Source organism: Mchenga conophoros, linkage group LG7 (genome assembly GCF_057382185.1).
Source record: "Mchenga conophoros isolate Kocher_MC1m ecotype Shallow Benthic linkage group LG7, M_conophoros_male_GT1.1, whole genome shotgun sequence".
In the NCBI taxonomy this organism is placed as follows: domain Eukaryota; kingdom Metazoa; phylum Chordata; class Actinopteri; order Cichliformes; family Cichlidae; genus Mchenga; species Mchenga conophoros.
In genome coordinates this window covers 21507734-21527302 of record NC_140532.1, presented here as the reverse complement: position 1 = coordinate 21527302, position 19569 = coordinate 21507734, and the positions used below count along the sequence as shown (strand labels likewise).

General features: G+C 39.9%; 1 protein-coding gene across 1 annotated transcript; it reads right to left on the bottom strand.

Annotated features, from left to right (window-relative positions):
- Positions 1–7: 7 nt before the first annotated feature.
- ireb2 (iron-responsive element binding protein 2) lies at positions 8–18171 on the bottom strand. Its single transcript, XM_085282860.1, has 22 exons — positions 18120–18171; positions 13899–13985; positions 13458–13623; positions 13057–13194; positions 12691–12918; positions 12306–12375; positions 11970–12153; positions 9995–10134; positions 9264–9435; positions 9064–9164; positions 7824–7940; positions 7551–7710; positions 6556–6691; positions 5128–5212; positions 4894–5050; positions 4519–4643; positions 4120–4224; positions 3878–4020; positions 2829–2976; positions 2453–2575; positions 2119–2304; positions 8–1876 (listed from the first exon to the last, which is right to left on the bottom strand). Exons 1-22 carry the CDS (start codon positions 18142–18144, stop codon positions 1766–1768), a joined length of 2907 nt encoding a protein of 968 aa, XP_085138986.1. The 5' UTR covers positions 18145–18171; the 3' UTR covers positions 8–1765.
- Positions 18172–19569: the final 1398 nt, after the last annotated feature.

The window sequence follows — 19569 nt, the reverse complement described above, 5'->3', positions numbered from 1 at the left end:
TGCAGAGTAGTCAAACATGGTGAAGTTTTAATTACACTGCTCAAAAAAAAATTAAGGGAACACTTGGTCAATACATTACAACACAAAGTCAGGCAAACTTTACGATTATCAGTCACTTCTGTTAGGGAGCAAAGACCAACAGGTTCATTGGAGAGATGACAAAACACAGGTTGGAGGTCTCTTTATACCTCCTGATTGACTTTTCTCTAATTTTGCTTTTTGTTGGTGGCCTATCAGACAGTACCTGCGGCCCATTCAGGTTGCACAGGTAGTCCAGCTCCTCCAGCATGTCACATCTAAACGTTCCAATGCTAGAAAGTTTGCTCTCCCAGCACAGTCTCAAGAGTGTGGAGGAGATACCAGGAGAGTTACTCTACGAGAGCTGGACAGGGTCGTACAAGGTCCTTGATACAAGATCAGGGCCGCTATCTGATCCTTTATGCAAGGAGGAACAGGACAAGCGCTGCCAGAGCCCCAAAACAAATGACCCCCATCAGACTACTCAGGTGTCCCAACTGTCAGACTCCATGAGGATGGCTTTAGTGGGACCAGTACTCTCTGCCCAGCAATGCGTAGCTTGACTGGGATTCAACAAAAAACACCAGAAACAGGAAGTTTCTGGCACCTTATTCTCTTTGCAGATGACAGCAAGCTTCATCCTGAGCACACGTGACAGAGTCTGGAGAAGCTGTGCCTACACCATCATCCAGCATGACTGGTCTGACAGCAGGTCAGTGATTGTCAGGGAAAGTTTATCCCTGGAGAGTTGCACAGGCCTCCATGTTTCAGCCAACAATACCCTGACTGAGTGTGTGATGTAAGTGTTCCCCTAATTCTTTTCTGAAAAGCTCATTTTTACTAAGCAGCGTCTCCTTCATTATAAGGCCCAGATATGTTTTGCAGCACCTTTTTTTGAGCAAAAACTGTTTATAAATCACTGTCTTCACTGTAAAAGTCACTCTAAGGAGATTCAACACAGTTCTTTAAATTAAGCTTCGGGCTCTGGCCAGCAGTCATTTCACTTAGCTTAGCAGCAAGAGTGGAAACAGAGCAAAGAGCTTACCTGGTAATGCTGAAAGAGTGTTTTAATTAACCTTTAATGTGATGCCGAGCACTGTCAGTTGTAATACAAGCCATCTTTATGAAGGGAAAAGACCAGTAACAGCAAAAAGAAGAAATGTCACATTTTTCCACAATTAAAAGTGAGACAAGTGTACTTTCTGCAACAGGTTTGATTAGCAAAATCTTAACAGCACTGAAAACAGGGAAGTGACATCAATTCTGCAAATTTCTGAAATTCATAAAATTCAACTTGGATGGTTTTTGTTGTTGTTTGGGGGGTGAAAGAGCAGTACTACGCTCTAAAAACAAAGTATTCATGCCATCGTACCTACCACCATCTCAGCCTTTGGCCAAATTCTTCTTCTTCTTTTTTTTTAAAGTTAAATGAAGGAGGATCAATTTCTTTTTGGCTCATCTCCGTGTCGAAAGAAAAGTCCTTTCAGCATGATAAAACACCAAAAACTATGTTCAGCAGTTAGTCTAGGATACAATCTCCTTACTGAGTGACAGTCACCATTAGCCTGGAAGATCTTCTGAGGAGAAAGGGTGCCCTTTTAAATGCTGAAACAGCTGTGTGTAGTGATTTAGAAGCTGCGGGGGTCTTAAAACTGACGTTCCGCTAAAGTCTGGAGACGCTAATCCAGCTCTGTGAGCTTTTCTCATCCATGATGAAGACATTAAATGCCAAGGGGCTGCTGTTCTTTCAGAGCAAAGTCCGAGCAACGTATCTGAGGAGCCCTCCGTGTTGGAACAAGATAACGTCCGTGTCGCTGTCAAACAGGGCGGTGACGGAGAAGGACTTTCCTTGGCTGGTCTGCAACAGAAAACACGAAAGACACGTTTCGCTTCACTCAGCAAGGAGACCCGAACATGACTAGTAAACTGCAGAGAGGGACTAATTTGTGGACAAACACATAAAGTGAGACTAAGAATTAAAATAACATTTTTCTAATCAGGATTTTAGCACATTTGTCACTGACATGTTTCATCATTTAGTTTAGAGCTTAAAAATAACTTTAGCTTTGCAGAGGCTAAAATGCAGCAAGTGTTGCATACCTTGACGGTAAGCTCCTGCCCTGGACTCAGGCTCTCCGGCAGGGTGATGCTGAATCTTTCCTTGCCACTGAGCTCCAGTGAGTCAGCGTTCTGGCCTGACAGGAACTGGAGCGGCATGATCCCCATTCCTACCAGCTGGTTCCTGTGCAGCTTCTCAAAGCTTTCAGCAATCACCGCACGCACCCCCTGCAACCACAACAAAAGCAAGGAAGTAGAAACACAGTGGAACACAGTTTGCTGAACATGCACGGCCATTTCCACATTCCACAGTGGGTCAACCTACTGTAGTGTAAACTCTGCTAAATTACAACTATAAAAACTGCAGCTTGTTTACCAGCAGGTACGGTCCTTTGGCCACCCAGTCCCTGGAGTTTCCAGAGCCGTAATCTTTGCCTGCCAGGATGATGAGGGGAATGCCGTCTCTCTGATAGCGATCAGCTGCCTCGAAGACATCCAGCTGAGCAGACACAGGAAGAGAGAGCAGTTATCTTTAGCTGCTCTGACACAGCAGAAACAACACAGTACCGAGTCTGGCTTGAGCCTGCAGCAATCAGCAGTGCTAGACACACAGATGGAGCCACCCAAAGGTCACAGACCCGCCCGGGGTAACAGCTAGCTCATGCAGCACGAGTGAGTACATCAGCAAAACCAAAACAGCCCAATATTTGTCAAAAGTTAAAAGGAAACCATTGAGGTTGTGTTGCACTTACTGTCTGGCCTGATGGAATGTGCAAAGTCTTCGGGCCTGGCTTTCCGATGAATCGGTTTTGGAGCTTGATGCTGGCAAACGTGCCTCTGGTCATCACGGCGTCATTCCCTCTGCGAGCGCCATATGAATTAAATTCTCGCGGTGTCAGTCTGAGGAACAATTCCAAAGTCAACAATATTAGTCAATATCAGGTTAAAAGGGAGTTTTTCCTTCCTACTTTCGCCAACTGCTTGCTCAGAGGTTTGTCTTGATTGTTGGGGTTCTCTCTTTGTTACTGTAGAATCGTTTTCTTACAATAAAAAACATCTTGAGGTGACTGTTGCTGTGATTTTATGCTATAGAAATGAAATTGAAACGAGTTGAATTATCTTTCAATTTTCAAAGTGAAAAAGATCTCACCATAATGCAGGTTTACAAGACTTGCTTTTCTTGATAGATTTCATTTGATCGTCTCTGCAAACATTACTTTAAATTCGAAATGCTGGAGGTTCATAATGTATGAACTCTGCTGAAAGAAACCCTGGATTTCCCTCCATACTCCTATGGTTGATTCAATAATGGTGACGGCTCGCCAACTGAGCTGATTTTTAATTCATTTCCTCACTGATGCATTAAACTGTTATTATCACCAGACCAATAAATCAAATCTGCCTCACTATAGTTTCATTTTGCATCTCCACACAGTTAGGTGAGAAATAAACTTGTGTTTTACGTTTGTGTGTTATGGAGGATGGATAGTGCTAACACAAACAGATGCACGCTAACCTCCTCTGCTGCTCTGTGATGGCGGCAATGCCACGAGTCGTGGATGATGTCACAGGGGGACGATCAGACCATGAAGCAGATAACTTAACTACAAATCCCTTTGCACCACTTATTCCTTTGGATTTTAAATGTTCTCATTTAGAGCGTCAAACATTTAAACCCAAGTTTTAACCATTGCCATCATCTTTGAAAACCTGACGTTGGTTGATTACAAAGCTGTCCAACTGAAGCTGCCTTGAAAGATTTAAGTGTATGTGTCCACAAGGGCTGAAGGCTGAAACTGACCGTTTGCTCATTAGGTACTTGGCAGCAGCGCTGACCCTTGCAATGCTGCCCGCTGGTGAAATGTGGTCCGTGGTCACTTTGTCCCCAAGGAACAGTAAGGCATGTGCGTTTTCTATTGACTGAGGAGGAGGCACCTCTTTACTCTGAAAACGGAAGCATTCAAACATTTAACACTAGGGAAGTAAAAACATCTCCTCTAAGGTCCACACACAGTCAAAGGATGTGCAGCACAGAGCGCTCACCAGCTTGCTGAAGAAAGACGGTGATCGGATATATGTGGACTTGTGATCCCAGGGGAAAAGAAGAGAGTCTGAACATTCAACATTTTTCCAAAATGTGTTCCCTTTCTGAAAGACAGAAAGAAATCACATTAAAAAAAGAAAAAGCAAAGAATGTTTTCCAGTCATCCGTGTCACGCTTTTAGCAATTCAGGATCAATCAGTTTCCACACTCTCTCTCTCAGATTGAAAACACAAGGAAATGTTCTACTTCAGATCTGTTCAAACTACTGAATAAAAGCATTTTTTTAGGTGCATTGTTTCCAAATGTGCAGACAGACAGAAGGAGCACCGTACTGCTGCTCATGCTGTGCAGCAACTGCATTAGAAGTTGAAGAAAAGTAATAAAGCTCATATCCTGACCTCCATCCTTCCCCTTAGATCCTTAAAGATGGAGGAGAATACTGTGTCCTCTTCAATCTGTTGGACCTCCTCTCTGGACGGCCAGATATCTCGCAGATACACCTCTTTCCCATCGGATGTCAAACCTACTCAAACAAACAAGAAACCAAATTTGTAAGAATTTATTTAAGAATTTTTCAAGTTGTATTGAGAAAATGAAATAATGTAAATACAAACACGAGAGGATGTCTTTTTTTTAAATATTTCTAGCAATAAAGGTTTTCTTTGGCTTATACAAAACATAGAATCACAACATGCCCCTTCAGTGTAATCTGCCAAATCCTCTGACGACCCTCAGCTCTGAGGTAAAACCCTTTAATAGAGCGCATTTCTTACCTAAAGGCTCCTTCTCAAAGTCGACTCCCACAGTGCCTGCAATAGCATAAGCCACCACCAGGGGAGGAGACGCCAAGTAATTGGCACGCACACAGTCACACAGTCGCCCTTCAAAATGCCTGTTGCCAGACAGCACGCCGCAGGCCACCAGATCACCCTAGAACAAAAGAGATCATGAAGCTCTGACTGCTCTAACAGCATCAGCAGCTCCTTTCAGCCCGATGAGGATCCTACCTGTTTGATTGCATCCACAACAGCTTCTGGCAATGGCGCCGTGTTCCCCACGCATGTGGCACAGCCATAACCAATCACCTCAAACCTGTCATGGAAATGGCAACACAGGTCTGTTTAAAGGATATGAATCATTCCGGCGTCTTTTGCGTCACCACCTTAGCACACAAACCTTGCATCGAACAGGTAGTAATTAACACAAGCTCAAAGTTTTTACTGGTTTAGATCACAATGCTGACAAAGCTCCAAACTTATTACTTCTAAACCATGCAGCTATCTGGTCATGAACATTAATGCAAGAACTTAAAATGAACATAAAGTCACAAATACATTCATGAAGGGCTTTCGGTAAAGTTGATGTATTGTTTGGCTCTTAAAACAGTAATTTTGGGCAGATTTGTTAAAGGTTGTGTTGTGACAGTAACATGCCTTTTAGAAGCTTATCCTTATGCTTTCATGGTGAACCCAATTTTATAAACACTGGATGGGTGCAAAACACCGCGGCTAGATTAAATGTTGCTATACCCTGCAGCAGTCGGCAACAGACAAGATCAGTTCATTTAGTTATTCATATTTTATTTACATAAAAACGGCGGTTAAACCACTCGTCTAAGATGTTACAGAACACGGCCCACAGCACCGCTCTCTCTCACACAAGCAACGTGAACAACAGTCAAACAAATCTACATTAGTATGTAGGTTTATTTCAGTAAACTGGTACAGAACCGCTCAAATGGAGCAATTTGCAACCACATTGATCTGAAAGGAAAGAGGCCTGCTGGTGCTAGTGCTGATAACCTTAGCCACACCCAGAAAACTACTAACTGTGCTTCACCAAAAACCTCCTTATGATTGCTTTGTTCTCTGTAGGTTCCTCTGTACTACCAGGTTCTCTGTAGTTTGCATGGACGATAACAACTGCCAAATGGTAGTGAAACTTGACAAACTGCAGCGTAGACTGGAAACGGAGAGTGCTGGTTCACCCAGTGATATCCAGCAAACTTTAGCAACCACTCGCCAATCAGTTAGGGATATAAATCTTTCCCTAGTGATCAAAGATGCCAGCCAGCATTTAGGCTTGTGTGACTGAGGCTTCATGTTTACATTTCTTTGTAACTAGACAAAACAAAGTGCTTTACATAAGACATTAGACTAACTTCACACAATACATACATATACAAAAACCTTAAGTTTTTGTAGAAATACACTTTTAACCATTTAAATACACTGATTCCTATACAGTGCTTTTCTACTCTCCCGGAGGACTCAAACCACTTTATTATGTGTTTACTACTACCTGGGCAGTATTTAAGTGTTCAGTTACAGGTCATACCTCCTCAGACCTGCAAATACCTGTTTATTCCAGTTATTGCCTTGGTGCTAAAGAGATATTTGTGTCTGTCTGTGTTCTTGCTGTGTACATACACTTACCCCAGCTTATTAAAGTAAGGCAGGACTCCACTGGCATTGAGGTAGTGCGTGACCATGCCGCTTCCGGGAGCCAGGCTGGTCCGAATATAAGGCTTGACGAGAAGCCCGGCCTCTACAGCCTTTCTGGCCAGAAGCCCTGTCAATCACAAATAACTCTACGTTATGCAGTGCTGCAGACTGTAAAATAATTTAGAGTGCCAGTGAAAACAGGCAACATGATGCTGATATGGGTGTGCAATATAGCTTAAAAATTATTTCAAGAAATTTACAATAATAATATTCATATCAATATAAAATAATGAACAACATTTTGTTGATGCTTGCAGGCAGCAGGATTTATACGTTTAAATAAACGAAGATATCTTCCACTGAGCTTGCATGAGTGATGACACACCACCTAATTCAAAGTGTGACTCTATTAAAATAAAGTGTCAGCAGCAGCGACAGTGACACAACAAAAGTTAAATGTAACCACAAAAGTAGCCATTGTTTCCCTAGAAGTTATAAAACATTAATAATGAAGTGTAAAATTACTGTTTAACCCTTTAGTTTAACATTAACTAACCTTGTAACTCATCAGGAGCTGCACAATATTCTCACGTAATAAAAGAGACTTATTTTCTGTGATGTTGCATCTTGCATCAAACTTTCTAATCAGCTGCGTTTCCACCATCTAACCGCTTCAGTAATTTCCATCCACTGCTAGCTCTTTCTATTTGCAAAGCATGGTGCTCTCTTAGAGGGCTGAAGTAGCTCCATTTTTACTAAATATCATTAGAGACTGTCACCAGGCTCTTGTTGTCAGAACAGGTCTGGGCTTGTCTTGTTGTGTTCACAAGGAAAAGTAAACACATCATGCTGCTATGACATTGTGATGTGACACTTTGATATCCCCTAAAAAAATGATATCAACAGCTCCAAGCTTTAGAGCTTTTATGTTAGAATTGAGGGGAAAATGCACTTTTTCTGGCTCTTTCTTTGAGTCAGTCCTTTACCTGCAGTCAACATAACAGATGGATTGCAGTTGTTAGTACAGCTGATGACAGCAGCGATGACCACTGAGCCATGGGACAGCTGGTACTCCTGACCACCGTGCAAGAAAGGAACACGGATCTCCTGCTTCTCCTTAGCGATGTGGAAGCCTTTAAAACCCACCTAAAGACAAACCAAAGAAAATATAATTACACTGCAAATCCTGCAGCTTAACTGAAAACCAAAATACACAAGAGTTAACTTGAAAGTTACATTGTTTAGTTTTTGCATCTTACCTTCTCATCAAGACAACTCTGAAAGTCTTCTTTCATACTGCTGACAGCCACTCTGTCCTGCGGCCTCTTCGGTCCACTCACATAGGGCACCATGGAGCTCAGGTTGAACTCAATCACCTGCACAAAGATCAGCAGTTGTAATTTCTTTCATTATGACCTCTATTTCTGACCCCTGGGGTGCTATTTGCAAACATAGCTTTTATAGGGCTTGTCAGAGTGTCATTACTACATTTTTTAACTTCATAAAAACATTCATATCAACAGAACACCACAATCTATTACTTTTAATTCAAAATCACATATCTCCACATTTGTATTCTTGGCCTCAACTTAATTTACTTTAAATGATTCACAGTTTTACTTTTCATACTTTTTCAACTACAAATATATCTTGCCCCTCAAATTACCCACTGTCTAAAACAACCAGTTTTAGTTCCTCTTCCTCTAGCCAGCCATCTTCTGATTGGCTAGCTAAAGCGTGGGTGGGGCTTCTGTGCCAACAGTCAAAATTGTGTTCCTAAATCAATCATATTAGGCCTCGGTGACACAGGCCTTGAAGTCAGTCAGTAAGCCCCCCCAAAGGCTCCATTTGTTCCCCAACTGGTTGGCGAGTGGTTCCCTGAAGTTCCCTGTGATTACTGTGGTCTCTGCTAGACTGCAGCTGTTCCCCATAGTTTTCATGTATGAAGCAGACTTCTCTGATAAACACTGGCCAACTATTTGCTGAGTAATGAAACCTGAAAAGGTGAAGTAAATGTGGAAATCGAACCCGTTTACCTTTCAAGCAAAAGTTGTGCCTTATTGGCACAACCAACGTGTCTCAAAAGGCGCAGCTTTAACTTTGGAGCCGGACATTCTCTGTTTCCAGTGTGCGGGGCACGTTTCACAGTTCCACTGATGCTCGGCCAGTGGTCGGCAAGTGTTTGCAGACAATTTGGCGTCGTTCCTTCAGACTATGGTCAACCATGGCAAACTGCTACCAAAGCAATCCCAAGGAGGTTTTCAGTGCAGCGCAACATACCTCTTTGCAACCAACTTCACCTAGCAACTTGCCAACCAGTTGGGGAATACAGTGGTGGTCTGAAACTGAGTTTTAGGCTCACAAGGATCATTTGCAAAAACTATGACCTCATTATTTCAACCTTTCGCAATGTACTGTAAAGTTATTAAGAAAATTAAATCTCTAAAAGTCTGCACTTTTCAATAGAGACTTTTAGAGATCACATCTTGGACAAATTACCTCAGAGTACTGGGGGTCTTCTGAAGGGTCATCATAGCTTCGGAAAAGTTTTACAGCCTTCATGTAAGACTCCAACAATTCAAGTTTTTCCTGGGTAAAATCTGGAATGGTGTAAAATTACATGTTGGCCTGGGAAACTAAAAAATAAAATAAAATAAACAGTAAATAATAAAAATAAACAGAAGCTGTGACTAACTCACTCGTCTTTTTAAAGTGCTTGAGTGTGACTTGGTCGACAGGGAAGAAGCTGACAGTAGCATTGTACTCTGGGCACATGTTGGCAATGGTGGTTCGGTCGGGGACTGACAGCTGGGAGACTCCAGGTCCAAAAAACTCAACGAACTTCCCAGCGATCCCAGCCTGCCGTAAGTGCTGGACAAAAAAAATTTAGAAAAAGAAAGCACAAGAAATAATTACACATAAACAAACAAGATGACTTTTATACAACAGAATCATCCTTCAGTTTTTTCGTTGATTTCTATAGTTTACAATGATAAAATTACACTTTTACAAACACCTGCCTCTTACAAAGTAAATATGCACCAAACCAGTGTCGAAACATGTTCTTGCCTTACAAAGTACTGACCAATACCAGTGTTATACTGATTAATTGTGTTTCTCACGCTGTATCTCAATGTCAGGTGGCACCTAAATATCACCCTCTTGCTTCATAAAACGAATAAAAGAATACACCATTTTTATTTAGTAAATTAGATAAAGTAAAAAATTAATTTCATATCATATTTTATTTCAGATTTTATTTCATTACTATTTATACATAATCAAATCTGATTGGCCTGTTGCCATTGAAGGTCAACCTTGCTTTGTGAGTGAGGGTCAGAGTTATAGGTGATCCAAGCATCAGATCGGTGCATCCTCATACCACAGCTCTGCTCTCTCAACACATAAAGAAACATAAGAGAAGACTGACCTTTGTGATACCGAGGACGATGTCTATGGATGTGGTCAACGGGTTAATGGAGCCCACCAGCTTACAGCCCACTACTTGAGGGAGAGTCAGAGATATTGGTTGGCCCAGCATTATGGCTTCAGACTCAATTCCCCCGACTCCTGAGAGAGAAATATGGTAAAAATTGTAGAGTTTTTTATCTTAATTTTTATTTCACTTTCTGTCTGCACCAGCGAAAAAAACTCTTCTGATGTTAAAAAGCTCCGGTCAATATTTCCTATAAGGGCGCAGCGTCAATATTGTGAGTGAAAAGTGTGGATATGGATGTTCTTTTAGTGTTTTTAGTTACATTTGTAACTACATTTAGTTACAAAAATTGTTTCACATTGAATACGTCTCTGCATGTCTTTTCTCAGCAGTGCACACACATAGAACAACTTTTATTTTTTAAGTGTGTTACATTATTGTCTGAATCCTACTTTACACACATGGTACATTAATAATTTCTTTCTGTGCATATGGATCACAATCTGACAGAAAATATTTTGTCTTCTTCTTCTGCACAACTGTCAACTGAGATTTGAGAAGATTTAAAGTTTACACAGTGGAACAGTCTAGAATAAAGCAACACTCCTCTAAATCCTCCTAAACAGTCAGATCACACACAGTCTTCAGCAGTTCCTTACAGACGACGTTCAACTTTTTTTAATCTGAAACATCGCAATGTTTCTAAAACACAGTGCATGCATAAAAACACACACTTACACTTGATTATTTAGGTTAGCATGTTGCTATATCCCTTAATGCATCTGCTCATTTTTGACCTGCTAATTTGTGCTGCTTTCATTAGTATGCTGGTCATTACCTAAACGAACTGACTGCTTCTGTTTTATGTAACTCAGTGCATCATCAGCTGCAGAACTTTACCCTCCCATCGGCACATGGCTACGATTACAACATCATACCAGTTTGACCTGCTTGCAAAACCTAATCTTTATATAATTTATTATCTTTATATTATTCATTAATCATTTCTCTAAGTGAGAGTCTCCATGGGCTTTCTCAGCCAAAATATTACACGGTGAAGGATCAGGTTTAAACCATCTAAGTCAGCGGTCCCCAACCCCCGGGCCTCGGACCAGTACTGGTCCGTGAGTCGTTTGGTACCGGGCCGCAAGAGTTGAGGCTCAGGTGTGAAATGTACAGTTTTCAGGGTTTTTAATCGGTTTTCAGCGTTATTTTGTTATCGTTTTTATCGTTAACTCTGTTTTCCTGAGTCTTTTCACGTGTGTTATGAATAAATCTTCTGTTTTTCGTTACCGGTACTAGTTTTATTTTGTTGTATTTATCCGCGACACCTTAAAGGCCGGTCCGTGAAAATATTGTCGGGCATAAACCGGTCCGTGGCGCAAAAAAGGTTGGAGACCGCTGATCTAAGTGGTGCAATTAATTGTTACATTATCCCTAGAAAATGTTGTATTATTTGAGTCAAAACTTCCACAGATTTCTGACCAAGGAATTGTTTAAGTGCCTTAAATACATCCTCCAAAATATGTTTGGTTTAAGGCAATGTGCCCCACAATTTCTCCAAGAATCATTTCACAGTGCTTAATTTACCCATTATTCCAGGATTTTCTAAAATGTCATAACTACCTTCTGTTTGAATTCCCTACATGTACTGCATACTGATGCACCACTTATCCTCTGTGGTGGATATATCTGCAATACATCTGTATTCATATCAGTGTCCCATTTTGTTTTTATCTAGAGTGTAAATTTAGAAGCAGAGAAGTTTGCATTGCAAAGTTACCGTCTTGGACATAATCCGGTTTTTGTATTTGCTGCCCTTTTAGTATGTGACTTATTTGTGTCTCTTTATCGCCTCCTCTCATTTCTCAGAATAGCTATTCAAACACAGGTGTACATTACAGCCACTGAGCATTTTCTCATGTTTACAAAATGCCAACAACTGTCAAAATATTGGAAAATCTCTTACCCCAGCCAAGGATGCCCAAGCCATTAATCATGGTGGTGTGAGAGTCGGTTCCCACCACACTGTCAGGGTAGATGAAACCGTCGCTGACTTGCACCACTCTGGACAGATACTCCAAGTTCAACTGGTGGACTGCACCAACATCCGGAGGAACCACGTTCACATTCTTAAATGCTTTTGAACACCACTGTTTGGGAACAGTATCAAAAATTTTAGCATTTATTCATTTAAAAATTGTTTCGCTACATAACCCATAACTGTGACTTCTTTTTTACTCGGTTATAAAAACTACAAATCATATAAAGACTGCAGCAGCAGCAGTCATTTTTCTTGTTTTACCTTAAAGAACTGAAGCCTCTCTTTGTTTCTGATCAGTTCCATTTCCTGATTTCTCAAAGCTGTTTCAACTCTGCAGAAAAAAAAGGAATATAAGTCATCAGCAAACATGCGAAAGGGGGAATTCAACTTCTACTGACGTATGTCAACTCATGATAATCAGATGTTCTCATGCTCTTCAGGTCATTTTGCAAACAGAAACGCCACATCTGCGAGAATTTCAAAGGCTGCACAATTTCCTCAGCCAGTAAAATCATCTGATCTAATGTATTATCAACACATAAACATAACTGCACAACAGCTCAGTTACTGTATTCAACTGCTGTTTTCATTTAATCATCCTCATGGTGCATATTAGCCCCTCCCCCCAGCATCCTTTAAAACTTACTCAGAGACGGGCTGCAGGTGGAAAGGGCAGAGGAGAGGTGTATTCTCAATCTGTTGGACAGAGGCTGGAGATCCACCTGGGGAGTCGCTGCAGGCCGCTTTACTGCAGGAGCCCCGCTGGCCTCCACACTGTGCGCCCCCTCTGGATGGAGGCCTGGAGTGTACTGAGCGAGAGGGCCCCTGGCTTGGACCCTCCCCTCCACCAGGGTTGGGAGCATTTTGTATGGCACTGTGAGTAAAAATGTAAAAAGAAACATTAAATTCATGAGGCAAGGCAGCGACAATATATTTTTACCAATCTGACTCTCCATGATAATCAACAGAGAATTCACATTCACAAAAACAGTTAATATAAACACAAACATACCATTTGCTATAATCAATCTGTAATGAGTGATCTACTATGAGGTCTGTAGGGCATTTAGGATTGACCAGGCTAGGATCCACACCATGTTTGGCCACAGCGTCTCTCATGGCTGCCAGGTCCACCATTGCAGGAATACCACTGTAAAAGGACATAAATGGAAATGTATATAAACACACACACACACATATATATCATATGTGTATACTTGTTTATGGCAGAAAACAAAGAAAGATGACAAAGGATCTGATAAGCTAATTGCTGGTGGGTCACCTGCGTCACCCACATCTTATCACTCATCTATCCATTCTGCTTTCTCCAACTGAAGATAAACTGATTTCATCTCATGTTTTCCCAACACACAGACCACAGCGCTGATGCAAAGAAAGCCCTGTGAAACTCACGTAAAGTCCTGCAGGAGGACCCGAGCGGGAGAAAATGGCACCTCGGCTTTATTCTGCTCCTGCTGCCAGTGCAAGATGTTCTGGACGTCTTCTTGTTTTGTGTAAAAGCCATCACAGTTACGAATTGCTGCCTCCAGTAAGACACGGATGGATAGAGGCAGCTTGTCTGCACAGAGCAAACAAAACAGTTATTTCCCACAGCAAACAGTGGGTAATTAGGCCTAACACTTTATTAACCGCCCCTGTTAGATAACTTAATTGTCGAGATGTGCTCTGAGAATTTGTTGACAAATGAAAGTGCCAACACACCAATCCCTCTTAAGTGTTACTTCAAGACAATCCTTTTACCTTACACAACTATCCTGAGACACAAAAGAGTTTGCAGTGTCTTTAAAACATCATATCCTGTAAAAACATTTCAGTCAGAGGGCCTGAACTCACCATATCGGGGATCGTTTAATTTGTATGGATTGAAGAACTTGATCTGGCCATCTTTCAGTGTGTCGATTAGATGGCTGTACGGGTGCTCTGCAGCAAGAAAGGAAAAGAAATAAAAATACACTCATGAAAATAAAACTCTGATGCCTGAGAAATATACAAATAGTCAAGTAAACTTAACTACCTGCTGACTCACATGAAGTACTCCATCTGCTCTAACCCCATGTTATGAAGGCAAGAAAATTGATTTTTATCTAAACAATAGTTTCAGTTATTTTTAGTTCGTTTTTTTTTTTTTATTTAGAAAATGACATCTAATACTTTGATCAGGTTAGGCTTTAGAGTACTTAAGGGACCACTAAGGCTGAAGAACAGTCCCATGCAGAGCTTTGATGACCATCATCAACATGTTTGAGCTGCAAACTCATCAAAGGGGCTGCGTGAAAAATATGTTGAAAAGCCAGTTTGTTGGCTACTATTGTTTCTCGGCCCCTTAGCTTAGCTCCTGCCGGCATGGGAACCAAAAAAAGTGAAGTGTTACAAACAATGAAAATTCTCCACTGAAGCCATTGTCTGTGCTTCTTGTGCTGCTTTTTTGATCTCGTTTTTTCCTATGCTTCCCCACTTAACGGTCATCTCCACTGTTGCTTTCTTTCTTTCAAGCCCACTTTTTAACCAATAAGCATCTGTGCATTTATCATTTATATGATGAGTTATTTAAGGACAAGGACACACTCTTTCCTCTCTGGACATCAGACCTGTTTCTAGAACAAAATGACTGTGTGTGACTGTGTGCGCAGTAGTTGGAGTAATGTGTACCTACACTGCTTACTTGGGCTACCCTTTTAAAAACCTGGAACTTATTGAACTTTATTGACATATACTGTCAAAAATCATCATTAAGAGTACAGGGGAGGTCACCTTTATGAGGGAAAGAATTAAGACACCTGACTGGCTGGAGGCTTACAATTGTGTTTTTACATGTCATGTGATAGTGGTCATTTGGCGAGGGGCTGTAGCATACCAATTGCAACATTGTGCAACATACTAATACTGAATTCTCTCCAACGTGTTCATCTAACTAAATGATTGTGGTATAAAGTACTTTGAGTGCTCGAATTGAAAAGGGCTTCAAAAGAACCAGTCCATTCACAATCAGTAGCTGTGTATTCAAACTTCACTTTAGATCAGAGGTGTCAAATTCTTTACATACAAAAAATAACATTTTTCTTTTTTGTTTAGAGTAAAGAAATGCAGCCTCAAAATGTTCCCATTTAATGAACCATGAACAACCGGCCTGATGTGTCTTTAGAGCAGTAGGTGCAATTTGAAAAACATGTCTTGGGTTTTCCACATGCTGCCAGTCTACTGTCATGAGAAATAAAACATGTGAGCACAGCTCTTTGGTTTAACCATCTACCTTTAATGTGGTATAAAAGGTCATGGCTATAAAAGTGCTTTAATCAATTTTTAACAACTTACAACACTAAGCTTCCTGGCGTCATACTTTAGAAAGTGGATCCAGTGGGTCAGACTGGAAGGCTGGTTCTCGCCCTCTAGCTATATGTTTTACACCCCTGCGTGAAGTGATATTTTACATATGTTTCTTGGTTAGTCTATGACTGAAAAGCCACAGAATGGATGCTACAAATGAACTACATGAAAATGCAGTACAGAAAAAGAGAAGCAGACGATATACATTTTGTTTCAATACTTCTTTTCTCATCTTTAAGCATAGTAAAAATGACCCCTGTAGCATGTAGTTAGCTGAACCTAAACTAAGAATAAGCCCATTTGCACTTCATGACATGACAGGTTGGGATCAAAATCTTGAGGGCTGTCCAATCAGGATTTACCTGTTAAATATTGATTGAATTTGTGAAAAAATTAAGCTGAATGAGTGGTAAACCTCTACACGGAGAGCATTCTTGGCACAGGATTGCTCAGTGGTCGCTCAACAGGACATCATGCTGTAACTTTAACGCTCAGATTTCTAACTTTGAAAGCAACATTCTTTAAAAAAAAAACAAAACAACAGTTATTCGACACAGCAGAACTACCTCAAAACGATCCACCTTTAACATAAAGACTCCCTTGTAGAATTTGATTCCTAAATTCAAAGAGTATATTTAAGGAATCCTAAAAGGAGTAAAAGGCCCCGCACTTATTTTAAAATTAAATGTAAATAAACACATATAAAACCATTCAGTGAAATCCTACAAATCTATTTATATACATCAGTGGCATACTGGGGGTTTCTTATTGGCCTTATCTGCAATATTTCCTCAAAATGCATCCAATTGCTCCTGTTGCAGCAAACAAACAAGATGTAACTTAGCTCAGTTTTATCCATGCAGATACTAAAATACTAACACAAGAACAACGGATGGCCATCTCCAACTCCAGCATAAGGAATTAAATGAAAATATGTCTAAATATGAAATCCAAATGATTGGAACATCTGTGCTATATCTATCATTTTCATCACAGTTTATTCTTCTTTTTATGCACCAGTTCAGTTCTTAACCTCTAAAATTCCCCTAACAAATGAAAGATCCCTGGGTCGAGCCCAAGAGCAGACACTAATAGCTTGGAGGGCTTGCGTCAAGAAGGGCATCCGGTGTAAAAAAAACAATAAGCCATATCAAATATGCGGACCCCAACCCCATGTGATTACTGGAGCAGGTCAAAGTAGCTTCACTTTTCAGGCCCAGCAGGTATTCTCATCTCTTACAAACTGTATGCAAAAACTGTGAGGATGGACAATATAAAGAACATATTACAGACTATTAAACTCAAACACTGGCTCATTATGAAATCCTTTGAAGTGGAGACAGATCCTTTTGGAGACTTGTATCCACCGATAAAAGCAGCGGGCTTCCTGAATGAAATATATTACTGCTACGCTGATTACAGAATTACTGCAAAATCAGCCCAAGCTAAATCATCGTCTGGATCATTTTTTTTGTTTTTTGTTAATTAATTATTTTTTTTCCATAGGGGGTGTTTGCCGGTGTTGTGCCAAAAAGTGATTGTCTGCCAAAAACTGATTTCCGGTGTTTGCCAAAAACTGATTGCTCGTATTTAAACTGCTTTAAGTAACTTGTTGGGCTATAATATGTGAAACATATGTCAAATGCATCCCTCATGGATGACATAAAGTCATCTTGAGCCACAAACAACATTCGTGTAACAAGGTAGAAGCCGCAATCAGTTTTTGGCAGTGACTTTTATATAACCTTTATTTAAACAGTTAAAAAAAATCTCATTAACATTAAAAATGTCTTTTGTAAGAGTAAGTTGGCCAAGAGGACAGCAGAAATGGCAGCAAATATTACAATATTTCTGTAAAAATATTTTAAGTGGGGATAAAGGACCGGATTGGTTATAATGTAAGTACAATAGCAGAGAGTTGTAAAGATACTTGAAAAACAGATATTGTTTTAATTCTCTATATAACCCCTTTGTAAACCCTGTTCACCGAAGTCTATTTACGAACATACATAAAGATATTACACATAAAAAATACACAGAAACATTGGAAATCAATTTTTGGCAGACAATCACTTTTTGGCACAACACCGGTCGGTGTCACTGCATTGTATGGTATTGTATTTATAAAGCCGTTTTCAAAAGATCTCAGCCAAAGAGCTCGCACTGATAATATACCGTGAAATCACACTTTGTAACGATATTATTTTGATGCTAATGTTAATTACTAACGACATAACAATAATGTCTCCGTACATTATGTCACCTTTGCATGCCTCTTGATGACAAGCAGAGCAAGACGGCTTCAATGCTAACAGGCTGCTAACGCTGACTCTTATCGTGAAGCACACACTTCCCTAACCAACTACTTATCGCTCTACCGGGTGAACATCTTAAAGCGATAAGAAAATGCAAGGTACTTGACACAAACTCTACTGTTATATAGTGCACGCTACAGCTGTTACAAAACGGAAAGAAGAGAAAGACAACACTGGTTTGCGGTATGAGCTAATTTCCCTGTTTAGTTGTACACTGAGCATCAACGAGCTAGCTAACGTTAGCTTTTATGTCTCTGACAGTGTGACGCCGCGTACACTGAATATAATCTTAAAAAGCTAACGACAGCAGTTTTCAGTACATGGACGTGTTTATAAAAGCGGCATGTGTGTCTTAGGCTAAACGGTGGATCAGATATCAGCTCTAACGGAAGGTTAAGAGAAGAAATCCCTTTACCTTTGACTGGGGAAGTGTGCGCCATGATGACTTCTGAAATCAACACGACTCGTTCTCACTACTGAGCAGGCAGCACGGGGCCGACCAATCAGATCACAGAGATCTATGACCACGCCCATCGGTCGACTACTGACAAAATTAAATAAATTTTTACAGCAAAATCTTATTGTTTGTTTGTTTTAATCTCATACACTGGTCATTTTTAAAATGTTGTGCTATTTTTCTTCCATAGCATGTCTTACAGACAAGTGGGAAGCAAGCATTCAAAATATATATTTAGTTCACTGTTTTTCAGTGTTTTTCAATGAGATCCTTTTGCAAATTTGCACATAATCAATGAGGTCTCATTTGCAAACTTTAACCGTAATTTTAGAAAACTTTCAACACACGAACGACGAGCAGACAGGTTTCACACAGTCTTTTGAGCTACAATATAGTGGTTTATGAGTTATATCAACATTTATAAAACATACTGTATAGCTTATTAAGTGAGGGTTGTTAACAAGAACATCGTTTTTCACCCATGCAGTGATAACTAATGCATCTGCTTGTAGAGTAATTAAAAGAAAACATCCGTAATATATATTTGGTGAATGGTTTTTGGTGTTTACCAATTAAACTGTTGTGTAAATTATGTCATAATTAGTAATTATTATTAATTATGTCATAATTAGTTGCATCATTTGCAAATTTAAACATAACATTTTAGAAAACCTGAAACATAAACAAGTAATTACCTCAATGTTAGTTGTTTCATTGTAATATCTGCTAATTTTATTAGCTCCCAAATAGTGGTATTCAATAAAAAAAAAACAAAAAACAAAAAACTCAAAATGAATGTCTGTAATGAGAGCAGTTATACTGGAGCTCTTATTACATGTAAATTAAGATGATGCTGATATTTATTAGCAATGTTGGATAACACATGCACAAGCAGAACAGATATAGTGAAGATCTCTTTATTTAGAGCATACTGTACACAGAACACCTGTGTATGAACTACAGGAAAGCAAGCTTAAGAAAACTTCATGTAACACATAATGACACCATGAAATTGTTGTTGAAGAGACTAAGGTGGCTCAGAGATGTTATACTGCTGAAGCCAGTATATTTAAAGCTTATCAAGAAATGTCATGTATAAATATAACTCCAAGCTTGGCCCTTCTGAGAATGTAATCACTGTGAGCTTAACAGATATAAAGTTTGTCCCTGCATGTTATCAGTCTTCACTGAGACAACAGTAATTTGGGTGTATTTTATTTGTTATCTTCTTTATTGTATTTTATGTGATTTTCTTCCTATCCACCATCAGTCTGGAATAAACACTGCCTGACTGATTTACTTATATGTGGACTTAGACAAGAAGCTTGTTAACCATGTTCTAATCGTATTATGATCAGCAGCTAAGACAGAGATGAAGGCCATAAAGTTATTATTTAATAAATTTCAA